We start from the raw sequence: 14,748 nt of genomic DNA, 5'->3' as shown, positions 1-14,748 counted from the left end.
CAAGAACCATGTGGATTTCCTTTCTGTTCTCATCCTTTGTTCATTTTTCCATTGTGTTGTGGAACTCTGTACTTTCCAAGGAAATTAGCTCTCTTAAATGTGGTTTAAGGTGCAAATATTTCCCCCTTCATTATCAGTCTTCTGTCTGTGTGGTGTTTGCATGAGGAAAATTTATAGTTTTATAGTGCCCAATTTATCAGTCTTTGATTTTATTGAAATTACAAATATGTTCTCTAATATTTTCTTCTAGAATTTATTATATCTTCATCTTTATATTTAAATCTCTGATTTTTTTGTGTGAAGTAGGAAACCAACTTTCTTTTTTGCCAGATGGCTTTCCAGTTGTCTCAACATCATCTATTAAATGAGCCATTTTTACCCTATGATCCACAGTGGTGACTTTATCACACTTTCATTTCCCATGTGTGTTGGCTCTCTTTCTGCATTTTCTATTCTGTTCCATGGATCTATGTATTTGTACAACAACGCCATAGAGGGAAGTCCCTGCTAGTCCAGTGGTTAAGACTTGGTGCTTTCACTGCTATAGGCCCAGGTTCAATCCCCAGTTGGGGAACTAAGATTCCATAAGACATGCAGCATGGCCAAAAGAAAATGTTACTGTTCAAGTGTATTTTTAAAAATTTTAATAGTTTTCCAGCATTCATTTAATAATTTTCTAGCATTCCTCATATTAACTTAATCCATTATCCTGATTAGAAATTTGGATGATTTCTTTGAGCTGAAAATTTTCATGCTGTTGTATCTAACTTGGGGGTGGTGGTAATAAAATTTTTATGCTGCTGGTTGAATCCTGGTATATGGCCAACTTTAGGTATCATGAGAAAGTGGCTGTTATAGGCTTATCTTATTTGCCATTAGTTTTAAGCACTTCTCCAGTACTATTGCCTGGAAAATCCCTGGGACGGAGGAGCATGGTAGGCTACAGTCCATGGGGTCAAAAAGAGTCAGGCATGACTGAGCAACTTCACTTTCACTTTCAAGCATGCAGCAGCAATTCTGCCTGGGGACAATTAAACCACTTTGGGGGCCACTCATTGGACACAATGAATATGAACAGAATGCCTAAATCAACTTGTCTGAAATCTTACTCCTACCATCCCCTTTTCCCCCACCTTCCCCCTTCTTCCATGACTTCTCTGAAATTCTTCTCCCACACCCATGACTATGGAGTTTGTGTTAGCTGCTGCTGCTGCTGCTAAGTCGTTTCAGTCGTGTCTGATTCTGTGTGACCCCATAGACGGCAGCCTACCAGGCTCCTCCGTCCCCGGGATTCTCCAGGTAAGAGTGCTGGAGTGGGTTGCCATTTCCTTCTCCAATTAGCTAGACAGCTTTAATTGCAAGGAATAAGTACTTTAGAAGAAAGGGTTTTTATTGTAAGTGAAATGGGATATTAAAATGAAATTTTAAAAATCTGTTTAAACCTGGGTGTCTATACAATGGGTGGTGGTTGTTGTTAGTCACTAAGTAGTGTGCAATTCTTTTGTGACTCCATGGACTATCTGCCAGGCTCCTCTGTCCATGGAATTATCCAGGCAAGAATACTGGAGTGAGTTGCCATTTCCTTCTCCAAGGGATCTTCCTGACCCAGGAATCGAACCCATGCCTCCTGCTTGGCAGGTGGATTTTTGTAATCCCTGAGCCACCTGGGAAGCCCCCTATATAATGGATACCTCATTCCAAAATAAAGCGAGAATCTGCTATGCAGACTGCCAGTATGATGAGGCAGAAAACAGGTTTCATACCTTCAAGCACTGAATTCCAGTTTATAAAAAGACATTGAGGAGACCATGAAAAAACTTAAAAATTAGGGGACAATTTTTGGAAAGAGCTTGTGGGTGCAGCAAGTTGTACACTATTCCCCAAAGGGCAGGTAAAGTGTAATTCTTCCTTCCCCTCAAATCTAGATGGAAGGTCTTTAAGGAAATTCTTCAGACTGTTCAACATGTATCCCCCCAGTTGGGGGGACACTGAGATCTAGTTTATGACTCACCCTGTAAAATCTACAGGATAAGTGACTGACTAGGTAACTGTTCTAACAGCAGAGCGTGTAAGAGGCATGTAGCTGCCCCCTGGGCTGGGCCTGTGTCTCAGTCTATTCAGGCCCCTATAGCGAAATACCATAGACTAGGCGGCCTGTATATAACACAAATTGGTTTTTCACAGCTCTGGAGGCTGTGAAGTTCAAGGTCAAGGGACTGACAGATGGGGTGCCTAGGGAGAGCTTGCTTCTTGGTTCAGAGACACTGTCTCTTTGCTGTAACCTGACAGAGTGGAAGGGGCAAGAGAGCTCTCTGTTATAAGGGGTCTCTGTTATAAGGGCACTAATCCCACTCATGAGGGCTCTAGCCTCCTGACCTAATGACCTGCCAAATACCAGTACCAGGGGTTCAGGCTGCAACCTAATGATTTGAGCAAGGGGGCGGGGTCACAGACATTCAGTCTGTAGCAGCATGCACTCTCGGAGTAGGTTGTAGCAAAGAGTGGGGTGTTTCCTGTGGACCTGTTATCTGAGAGTGCGCTGGTACACAGTCCTGTTAAATTTTACCTGCGGGTTGACTAGAAGGGTCAACCCACTCCAAAGAGAAATAGGTGCCTGTACATGTGGGAGGGAGGAGGAGACAGAACCAGAGGCCAAAGGGGCAGTCATCAGCCAACCTCCAGTGACAGCACATCCCCTGCACAAGGGCATGCGGTGAAATGTACCCAGCGATGGGGAAGGTGGTCCTCCGGGGAACCTGCACAAACACCCCCGAGAGAGGAGCCTCAATCTCGAATGCCAGCTGGACCCAGAAAGTGAGGCCTTAGCTTGAGATAGTCAAGTGAGATAGTGAGTCAAGTGAGATAGTCAAGGCCAAAGCTTGAGATCAGTCAGGTGAGGGCTTTCTTGTCCTTCCAAGGCTCCCCTCCAGCCCTGAGGGGGAAGGAGGCATGCCAGCTCAAGGCAGAGGAAACAGTAGTAGGTTCAAGCTAGGAAGGGAATAGCCATAACTTTGAATGAAGCTTAAAGTTTTGATTATTACAAAGACTAGATATCTTAATTTCAGATTGGAAGATCTTCAGTTATCACAAAAGAACCAGAAAAAGTCATAGGATTGCCATGCATGTTGTTGAGAGAGGGCTAATAGCCTCACAGTATGAATTTTGAAGGGAAGAGAGAAGAAATGTCCCTGGATGGTCCCATGGTTAAGGATTTGCCTTCCAGTATGGAGGACACAGGTTCGATCCCTAGTCAGGGGACTAAGGTCCCACATGCTGTACCATGTGCCACTCCTAGAGAAAGCCTGCATGCTGCAATGAAGACCCAGTATGGCCAAAGCAAAAACAAACACACACAAAAAATGGGGGGAAGAGAAAAACAAGGTTTGTCGGTGCCCCGTGGTCACGTTTGGTGGGCAAGGACTTTCTGTGAAGGACGGGAGGACGGGGGATGGAGACAGACGGCCCTTAGATCAGTGCTGGCTCCAGGGATGGGGTTCCTGCCTGTACTTGTCGCCGCGGTCTGTGACTGTCCCCTCAGGGCACCTCTGCTCTGCTCTCTCGGCCTGTCCCCACTCCGTCCTTGCTCCCCGCAGACTAATTCTGAAGAGCATCATCGTGATCACTACCTAGTCAAGGATGACCAAAGACCTCTGCCCGTGGCTCCTCGCGGGCGGTCAGCTGACCCCAGCACAAACCAAGTTCTGGTTGGCTATCCAGCATCCTGATTCAGCAGCTGCCCTGAGCCCTGGGGGCCTGGGGAGGGGGCACCTGGGCCTGCCTCCCCGGACTTCAGTTTAAAGGAGATGTCAGGACACTGGGTGCAGAGAACACACTCACTGACATATCCAGGACCGGACTCTTGCTCTCAGTAAAAGGAAATTTTAGATTTTTTTAAACTTCTTTTTAAATTGTTTTAATTTAAAATTTAAAATTTTTTAAAACAATTAAAAAATGCTTTAATTTATTTAAAAAATTTTGGGGTTTTATTAAACCTTTAGATGAGCCCCAGGAATAGAGAAAGTATGGAGTTATTACAAAACAGCAGATATCAGAGTCACAGAGTTTTTCCCTTCATCCTTGACCGGGTGCGTGGGACAGGGATCCTTAAAAGTCTCTCCGGGCACTAAGTGAGTTAAAAGGCGTGGGTTCAAGTCCACCTCTTTGAATGCCAGTTTCTTCATCTGATCACCTCAGGGACCTCCACGAGAACTCACGGCCCCAGGACCTGCTTTCCTACACCTTGTCTCATCTCACAAGTCCCTTTGAGTTAGATACCACTGTGCCCAGTGTAAAGATGAGGGAACAGAGGCCTGGAAGAGTTCACGGCTTTAGACTCACAGACATATGAGGTAGTGGAAATGGGAGGTGAACCCAGGTGTGTCAGACCCAAGCCTGTAAGCGTCCAGTAGTCCTCCCCACTCCGTGACTCACCTAACACCCACTCTGCCTGAAGGAAGGGCTGTGTGGCCAGTGTTACCATCCACCCCTGCTCAGTCCTGTCTAGAGAGGGGTCACAGGAAGCCAGCGGCACAGAGGAGGATAAGCCCAGTGACGAGTGTGACGCCGGAAGTGGGTCAAGAGCGAACAACCGACTCCCCAAAGCTTGTGGGGTGGAGCTGAAGCACAGCCAGACACGACAAGGAAAGGCGAGCAATGGAAGGCAAACTTCAGCTTCTGAGAAGCGACCACATTGGACCAGGCGTCTGAGCAGCCAGGAGTCTAAAAGCACAAAGTCGTAATCTCCCATTTGCAGGGTCCCAGACTTTTCTGCGGAGGAGACGTTTACATATTCCCAGTTTCTCTGGGAGTATTCACAATTGCAGGGTTAATCAGTTCAGTTCAGTACCTCAGTCGTGTTCGACTCTTTGTGGCCCCATGGACTGCAGCACATCAGGCTTCCCTGTCCATCACCAACTCCCTGAGCTTGCTCAAACTCATGTCCATTGAGTCGGTGATGCCATCTAACCATCTCACCCTCTGTCGTGTCTTTCTCCTCCTGCCTTCAATCTTTCCTGGCATCAGGATCTTTTCTAATGAGTCAGCTCTTCACATCAGATGGCCAAAGTGTTGGAGTTTCAGCTTCAGCATCAGTCCTTCCAATGAATATTCAGGACTGATTTCCTTTAGAATGGACTGGTTGGATCTCCTTGAAATCCAAGGAACTCTCAAGAGTCTTCTCTAACACCACAGTTCAAAAGCATCAATTCGGTATTTAGCTTTCTTTATGGTCCAATTCTCACATCTATACATGACTACTGGGAAAACCATAGCTTTGGCTAGATGGGCCTTTGTCAGCAAAGTCATGTCTCTGCTTTTTAATATGCAGTCTAGGTTGATCATAGCTTTTCTTCCAAGGAGCAAGCGTCTTTTAATTTCATGGCTACAGTCACCTAGGATTGCAATAATAGAAGGATATGGAACAGAAGTCTTTACTCTCTGCTCTCAGAGTTTTCCTTGAATAGAGGAAGCGGTTATGCCAGTATGAAACAGTGAGGGCTGAGTGGCTCTAGCCTAACTCCCCGTGCCCATTTCCGGAGCCTTAGTTTGCCTCCAAACAACTGAAAGACCAGACCTGCACATCTTCTTCCCTGTAGCCTAAGACCCCCAAGAGTTCTTAGAGTCAGCTTTGGCTGACTTGGTCTGTGGGGAAATTTTTCCCTTTGAAATAATGTCCTAAATGGATGCTATGTCCCACAACAGTCTCAATAGAATAGTATTGTTTCATTACAGAATAAGTTAAATGAGTCGCTGTGGACCAGCCTAGAAATCTAGGGCTTTCCTTGTGGCTCAGCTGGTAAAGAATCCGCCTGCAATTCAGGAGACCTGGGTTTGATCCCTGGGTTGGGAAGATCCCCTGGAGGAGGGAAAGGCTACAACCATAACTGTCAACATTATTTGTAGGAGACAATACTCTCTGACTTCCAAATAATTATCTTCCAATTGTTATAAATAAAACACATCTAATGGGGACATGTAACACTGATGTCATCATAGAGCACAACTCCGACGATTCTGATTTGGAGGGTACACTGCCCTCCTGTTGCACATGGCTAACTACATCACTGTATTCAGTCCTTACTCAGATATTACCTCCTCAAAAAAGCTTTCTCTGCTCACTCTATCTAAAATAGAAAATCTTAGCTTTTCGATTGTTTTTCCCTTTTACTTTTGGCTGTGCTGGGTCTTCATTGCTTTGCGTGGCATTCTGTAGTTGCGGCAAGCTGGGGCTACTCTTTGTCACAGTGGTCAGGCTTCTCACTGCGGTGGCTGCGTGGGCTTGGTATCTGTGGTCCCCAGAGTCTAGAGCACAGGCTCAGTGGTTGTGGCACACACGCTTAGCTGCTCCGCGGCATGTGGAATCTTCTCAGACCAGGGATCAAACCAGTGTCCCCTACAATGGCAGGCAGATTCTTATCTACTGCATCACCAGGGAAGTCTGAGAATTTTTGTTTTTCTTCATCACATGCCTCACCACCTAAAATATTATTCCCTGGCTTCCCCACTAGGGTGTATGTGTCATAAGGGCAGGGGTTTTGTCTCTCATTTGGTAATATTCCCAGTGTCTTAAATAGTGTCATGCACAGCAAAAGAACTCGATGATGATTTGTTGACTAAAAGACTGAACAAACGAGACTCATTTATCCAGATTCATTTCTCTCCACTCCATAAAGCAGCCCTTAGGTCATTTTATCTTGCTTTCCTTAAACAAAAGTGTTGATTATATGATCTCTCAGCATCCTTCAAGACCCAAAATTTTGTGATCCTTTGCTCTCTCAGTTCTGACATTTATAATGTAAGAAAATCTGCAGAGGACAGTGCATCCTGCTCTTTGCATCTCTGTTCTCCCCTCTTGCTCTGAGCCCAACTCAGATCAGGCCTGCTGACTTTCCCAGCCCCTCTCCACCTCCCTCTCCTCTCCTCATTCTGTCTTTCCTGTCCCAGGAAACGTGTGCCAAGAATATTGGAAATTTAGTTAGATGGCATTAGATGTACAGGATGCTACTTGAGTGTATAATCAGCTCTCTTCATATTTATGTTGTGGAATCAGAAGTTGTCTCATATGAAGGGTAGACAGCTTCAGAGGTACTAAAGCATTGGAAATCCTTTAAAAATACAGACATTCATGAGAGATACCATCTCCAATGAATTCCCATTAAGGCATTAGTAAATTATTGGAGCATTTTGGCTAATTAGAGGTATTAGATTCTTCAGTAAGACGATACTTTGAAAATTCAGGGGGGAAAAACATGAAGAAAGGAGAGGTGGGGATCATGGAAGATAAACTTTACAACTTAATAGTTTTACCTTGGATCTCAAGCTTTCTAATTTTCTGTTTAAAGAACAGTATAAAATCACCCTGGAAGATGCTAGAAAGAGAATAATCAGAGAAACTTTGTTGCAACTGGACCAAAAGAAGGAATGGGCCACAGAGGTATATGTCAATTTTCTTTTCTTTTTATAGTAGATTTTTATTCTTCTCACACAGAACTTCAAAATTTTAAGTGAAATATAGTTGATGTATACTATTATGTTATAAATTTAAATTATATTAAAAGACTCTTGCTCCTTGGAAGAAAAGTTATGACCAACCTAGACAGCATATTAAAAAGCAGAGGCATTACTTTGCCAAAAAAGGTCCGTCTAGTCAAAGCTATGGTTTTTCCAGTAGTCGTGTATGGATGTGAGAGTTGAACTATAGAGAAAGCTGAGTGCTGAAGAATTGATGCTTTTGAACTGTGGTATTGGAGAAGATTCTTGAGAGTCCCTTGGACTGCAAGGAGATCCAACCAGTCCATCCTAAAGGAAATCAGTCCTGAATATTCATTGGAAGGACTGATGCTGAAGCTGAAACTCCAATATGCCGGCCACCTGATGTGAAGAACTGACTCACTGGAAAAGACCCTGATGCTGGGAAATATTGAGGGCAGGAGAGGATGGGGACGACAGAAGATGAGATGGCTGGATGATATCACTGACTCAATGGACAGGAGTTTGAGTACTGGATGCCCTTCTCCAGAGGATCTTTTCAACCCAGGGATCCGCCTGCAATTCGGGAGACCTGGGTTTGATCCCTGGGTTGGGAAGGTCACGTGGAGAAGGGAAAGGATACCCACTCCAGTACTCTGGCCTGGAGAATTCCATGGACTGTATAGTGCATGGGGTCGCAAAGAGTCGGACATGACTGAGCACCTTTCACTTTCATTATCATCTTGCTCCAGACTGTGTCCTAAATCTGTGAGATCCTAGCTGGGATTGTCTATCTGGAACATCCTTTCTTTGGAGTGATAAGCATCTAGCCTTTTCTAGAGTTCTTCACTGAATTTCAGTTGCTATTGTTTCTTGCTTCCCTTTTTGTTCAACTGTTCTTTCAGTATTCCTATGCCATTGCACAGTTTTTACTGATTTTCACAAATACAGAGGATGTTGACGGAACTGATCGATGGTTTTGCTTACCCATGCAATTCAGCCCCTTTGTGACTGAATATGATTAAATGGTGAAATCAATAAGTGATCTGATCATAGTTAAGATGGTTAAAAATGCATATGTCAATCAAATATCCTTTCAGGATGTACATTCAGTATGTAATGAAGACTGCCCCCAATACCGTTCCTAGTATTTTACATTAAAATCTCTCAACAATCCTATAAGGGGGAGACTTGCTAATAAGAAGACAGAGACACAAAGAAACCTTGTGACTTGCCCAGAGCATGTGGCGGAATTGACATTTAAGAAGTCTTTTTCAGATCACTACTCTTAATCATTACACTGTACATTTTCTTTTCTCCACATAATGCCAAACACCCGCATAAGTGAATGAATTTGTCTCATTTTTTTTCTGGCCATCTTATGTGGATGGTGGTGGTGGTGGTGTATTCACTAAGTCGTGTCCAACTCTTTGCATCCCCATAGACTGTAGCCCTGGAGAAGGCAACGGCACCCCACTCCAGTACTCTTGCCTGGAAAATCCCATGAATGGAGGAGCCTGGAGGGCTGCAGTCCATGGGGTCGCTAGGAGTCAGACACGACTGAATGACTTCACTTTCACTTTTCACTTTCATGCATTGGAGAAGGAAATGGCAACCCACTCCAGTGTTCTTGTCTGGAGAATCCCAGGGATGGGGAATCCTGGCAAGCTATAGTCCATGAGATCGAAAAGAGTCGGACATGACTGAGCAGTTAACACACAGCTGCTTATTAGAGTCACTTGGAAAATTTGTTTAACCCATGTGGGTCCTGGGTCCCACCCAGAAAGATGCTCTTGTAATTGGCCTGAGATTTTGCCTGGGCTTTTGAATTTTTCAAAATATCCAGGAGATTCTAATATGTAGTCAAAGCTGAAAACACTACTCCATTGTTAGTGAAGTAAGTCATTAACTAACTAAATTCATTTATGAGCTACCTCCTACTTTTGTTCAAAGAAAATTCTATGTCTAAAATAAACTTTAGTCTTACCATTTGGAACTGAACCTTTATATGGTTCCTGGGAAACGGAGGTTCACTCTTGTTTGATTAACATGATTTAAAAAAAGGAATTTATTGCAAATCTTCCTACTCAAAACACATACTAAAATTTACCTTTAATATAGTTTGCCAACAAAGGTTCGTCTAGTCAAGGCTATGGTTTTTCCTGTGGTCATGTATGGATGTGAGAGTTGGACTGTGAAGAAGGCTGAGTGCCGAAGAATTGATGCTTTTGAACTGTGGTGTTGGAGAAGACTCTTGAGAGTCCCTTGGACTGCAAGGAGATCCAACCAGTCCATTCTGAAGGAGATCAGCCCTGGGATTTCTTTGGAAGGAATGATGCTAAAGCTGAAACTTCAGTACTTTGGCCACCTCATGCGAAGAGTTGACTCATTGGAAAAGACTCTAATGCTGGGAGGGATTGGGGGCAGGAGGAGAAGGGGACAACAGAGGATGAGATGGTTGGATGGCATCACCGACTCGATGGACGTGAGTTTGAGTGAACTCCGGGAGTTGTTGATGGACAGGGAGCCCTGGCATGCTGTGATTCATGGGGCCGCAAAGAGTCAGACATGACTGAGCGGCTGATCTGATCTGATAGTTTTAAATTCTTTCAATCCATGTTTATGAGGCAGAATATTTTTCTCAGTTTCTCTTCTTTTGGTTGTATCCTTCAGTTACTTTGTCGTGTGGTATCCTGGTGGTTCAGACGGTAAAGAATCTGCCTGCAATGTGGGAGAGACTGGGGTTCAATCCCTGGGTCAGGAAGATCCCCTGGAGAAGGGAATGGCAACCCATTCCAGTATTCTTGCCTGGAGAATCCCATGGACAGAGGAGCCTGGTGGGCTATAGTCCATGGGGTCGCAAAGAGTCAGACACGACTGAGCAACTAACACTTTCACTTTCATCCATATAAAAGTACCTCACATATAAACGTGAACTGTTGTCCACTATAAAATTCCTTTGGGTGAAACTGTAAATATTTTAGTAACTGAAATGAAATTACATCTTATGATCCTACTGATAAAGTAAGGCTTTCCCTGTTTGCTTCATTTAAAATGGTTTTCTCCAGGAGATGACCTAGCTACAGCCTGCTGCTACTGCTGCTAAGTTGCTTCAGTCGTGTCTGACTCTGTGTGACCCCATAGACGACAGCCCACCAGGCTCCCCGGTCCCTGGGATTCTCTAGATCGGAACACTGGAGTGGGTTGCCATTTCCTTCTCCAGTGCATGAAAGTGAAAAGTGAAAGTGAAGTCACTCAAGTCACTCAGTCGTATCGGACTTTCAGCAACCCCATGGACTGCAGCCCACCAGGCTCCTCTGTCCATGGGACTCTCCAGGCAAGAGTTCTGGAGTGGGGTGCTATTGCCTGCTAACCTGCAACTATTTGCTATTAGGTTTATAAATAGGTAAATTGTTGTTATTGACCTGCAGAAATGTTTCAGATTTAAAAGGCAGTTATATCATCTATCTTTGCTCTTGCTACATGTTAAGTTATGCCTGTGACCATAAACTTGAAGAAAGTTTGATCACTGCAGTTTAGCCATCTTAATGGTGGAACAGGGCTTCCCTGTTGGTGAAAAGTCCACCCGCCAATGCAGGAAACGTGGGTTCGATCCTTGATCTGAGAAGATCCCATGTGCGGTGGAGCAACTATGCCTGAGCCTGTGCTCCACAGCCCGGCGCTGCTGCTACTGAAGTCGGCACGTTCTGGAGCCTGTCTCCACGACCAGAGAAGCCACGACAGTGAGAAGCTTACAGGCCACAACCAGAGGAGAGCCCCAGCAGCGACGAAGACCCGGCACAGCCAAAATGAATACATAAAATTAATTCAAACATTTTAACAGTGAAGCAGGTCACTTCATGATTGATTTCACCATGGCAGTCAGATTCAGTCACACTAGCGGCCAAATTGATTGGACAACCACCGTCCGTCCAGTTCTTTCAATCATCTATGTTACTACTACTACTAAGTTGTTTCAGTCGTGTCCGACTCTGTGCAACCCCATAGACAGAAGCCCACCAGGCTCCCCTGTCCCTGGGATTCTCCAGGCAAGAACACTGGAGTGGGTTGCCATTTCCTTCAGTGCCTGGAAGTGGAAAATGAAAGTGAAGTCGCTCAGTCGTGTTAGGCAATCTAAATCAGGAAAAATAGCACAATAGGATAATAAAGAACAATGGGACCCAATGTTTTTAGGCATATTTCCAAAGTTACTGTAAACCATGATTTTAAATGTTCAGATAAGTTGATTGCATATCATCATTGCTAAAAAAAATGTGAAATGCTTTGTGGCAGCACTTCTTTAATACAGGGAAAAAATCTTTTTTTTTTAGAATGCTCTAAGGTTCATTGATAAGGGCAGCTATCGAGAGATCTGGGAGAATGACTGGCTCAAAAAAGAGGTAAGTGGAATTTTAAAAAAAGGAAAACAATTTCTTCTTTCTCATTTTTCTGAACCGGAAATGACTTTTATTATGAGCTGAAGTCATGGGGAAATCATGGATATGTGAGTCACCGAGGTAAAGTGAAATTCAAGTGGAGCCCTAATCTTATTACAAGCTGTCACTCAATGAACACCATAAATGTTTTCAATAATAACCAGAAGTCATTTTTGGTGTCACAATTTTCATACAATACACTCAAGTGTCTAAAACTTCTTGACATTCTAAAACTGACCCGGCCTTCTCTGAACCCTATTTGCTCCCAACTGATGGAAGCAAGGCTGAAGGATCATTCTAACCTCATTCTCTCCGGTTTTAAATTGTCTCTTCAGGTATTCAAACTGGTATGGAAGAGGTAAAACTGTCATTATATGCAGATGACATGACACTGTATATAGAAAACCCTAAAGACTACACACAGAAACTACGAGAACTGATAGACTAATTCAACAAGGTAGCGGGATACAAGAATTAACACACAGGGATTTCTTTACACTAACCATGTTGTATTTCTTTACAACAATGTTGTATTTCTTTATAACAAAGTTGTATTTCTTTACACTAGCAATGAAATATCAGAAAGGGAATGCAAACAGTCAATGTCTTTTAGAATCACATTTTTAAAATAGCTCATAGGAATAAACTTCATAAAGGAGGTGGAAGACATGCTGAGAACTACAAAACATTGATAAAGGAAACTGAAGATGATTCAGAGAAATGGAAAGATGTCCTATATGCCCTTGGATTAGAAGAATTAATATTGTTAAAATGGCCATAGTACCCAAAGCAATCTACAAACTTAATGCCATCCCTATCAACTTACCCATGACATTTTTCACAAAACTGGAACAAATAATCCTAAAATTATATAAAAGACCCAGACTTGCCAAAACAGTCCTGAGGAAAAAGAGCAAAGCAGGAGGTATAACCCTCCCAGACTTCAGAGAATTCTACAAAGCTACAGTAATCAAAATAGCATGGCTAGGGCAAAATCAGACATGTGAATTGATGCAGCAGAGTAGAGAGCTCAGAAATAAACCTGCATACCTATGGTCAATTAATCTTCAACAAAGGCAAGATATACATTGGGGAAAAGAGAGTCTCTTCAAGCGGTGTTGTAAAAGCTGGACAGCTGCATGTGAATCAATGAAGTTAGAACACTCCCTCATACCATACACAAAATTAAACTCAAAATAGCTAAATGTAAGACTAAATATGGTGCCCTAAAACTCCTAGGAGAGAACACAGATGAAATGTTCTCTGACATAAATCATAGGAATATTTTCTTAGGTCAGTCTGCCAAGACAATAAAAATTAAAGCAAAAATGAACAAATGAGATCTAATCAAACCTAAAAACTTTCACACAGTAAAGGAAACCACAAACAAAATGAAAGAACAACCTATGGACTGAGAGAAAAGTATTTGCAAATGATACAAACATCAAGGACTTAATTTCCAAAATATACAAATAGTTCATACAATTCAATAACCGAATATTTCCACATGGATGTCACATAGGTACTTCAAACTCAACGCACCTGAAATTTATTAAATTTCTTCTTAGATCGTCTTTTCCTGCATTTCCTTTTTCACCATCTGCTCAGACACCCAAGGTAAAATTGTCACCATCAGCTTCATTTCTATTTTCCTTGCTCTAATTTGACTGAATAGAGTTGGTGAGTCTTAACAAACAAAAAATTTTTAAATAAATATGCTTTCTGTGATATTGACAATTATCTTAAAGTTGCCTTTATAAAGTCATGGTGAGTAGGAATTCATACTATTTCCAAAACTAATCAAGATGAATCCTCAATTTAAAAAAAATAAGTATTAATTTAAACAAACTCAAGGTGAGCTCAACAGTTAAAGAATATTATAGAGGAACTTAGTTCTTATACTTTTATTAAATATAACAGTATGATCCCAGTAATAATAATTTAACAATTCAGATCTTAAATTCTGTTAAGATACCATAGACATTAGGTTCAGAGAAAATGACTACAAAAATGTATATATGACTGATAAGAAAGACTGGTGCCTTGGTCCTTTCTACTAAAGCCACAAATTACATTTTGTTTTGTTTTATTTTTTAATTTTCATAATTCAGTGGAAATAAAAGACAGAAAGATGTCAAGTTTAATTTAATCATGAGCAAAAAGAGCTCATTAATCAAGAACAAAATCATTTTAAAGAAATTCAATATATTTAATTTCTCCTTATCTCAATAAATATTCATTATACTGTTATTAAATTTACTCACAAAATTAATTAAAACCATTTCTGATTATAAGTACTATCACAGGAATTAAAAATTGCCTGGAAATAGAACAATGTATGCTAATTACTTTGAAGAAAGTTAAGAATGAATAACAAGGGATATTTAACACTGGAACTCCCCCAAATATTTCTCCATTTTCAACAATATTATTGTTGAAATATATTATTATTTCAACATGTTATTCTTCAACAATAACCAAAAAGCTTAGATCTCTGGAAGGGATATTAGGTCTCATTAAATGGCTTTTATTATCCGGGTTTATTTAGCATGCTTATTAGAAAAATGAAGAAAATTCAAATTTCCAAATAACTTGAACTAACTTAACAAATGGAAAGCTGGAAACACTAGACAGATTCAAAGAGGTTAGTAATCGAAGTTTCAAATGTGAGGAGGCGTAAAGCTAACTTGGTTCTTGCAGGGGAAAATTTTAAGAGCAGACATTTTTATCAGGATCCTAGGCGCCTGAGTTATTCCTTTCCGATTTCTTAAGTACATTTCTTGGGTATCTGGGGAGAAGCAGGGGCTTCTTACCCCAGAAAAAGTGTGATAGTGTTAGTCGTTCA

At 42.1% G+C, this 14,748-nt stretch overlaps 1 protein-coding gene across 1 annotated transcript in view; it reads left to right on the top strand.

Annotated features, from left to right (window-relative positions):
• The window catches only part of CCDC83 (coiled-coil domain containing 83), a 45,995-nt gene that overhangs the window by 19,794 nt on the left and 11,453 nt on the right, over positions 1 to 14,748 (top strand). Inside the window, exons 6-7 of the mRNA XM_005903476.2 lie at positions 7,341 to 7,432; positions 11,799 to 11,867. Coding sequence (XP_005903538.2) covers positions 7,341 to 7,432; positions 11,799 to 11,867 — 161 coding nt within the window. The remainder of the gene's footprint in view (positions 1 to 7,340; positions 7,433 to 11,798; positions 11,868 to 14,748) is intronic.

The sequence above is a fragment of the Bos mutus genome, chromosome 29 (genome assembly GCF_027580195.1).
Source record: "Bos mutus isolate GX-2022 chromosome 29, NWIPB_WYAK_1.1, whole genome shotgun sequence".
In the NCBI taxonomy this organism is placed as follows: Eukaryota; Metazoa; Chordata; class Mammalia; order Artiodactyla; family Bovidae; genus Bos; species Bos mutus.
Note: the sequence above shows the minus strand (reverse complement) of the source record. Positions and strands in the feature narration are given on the sequence as shown.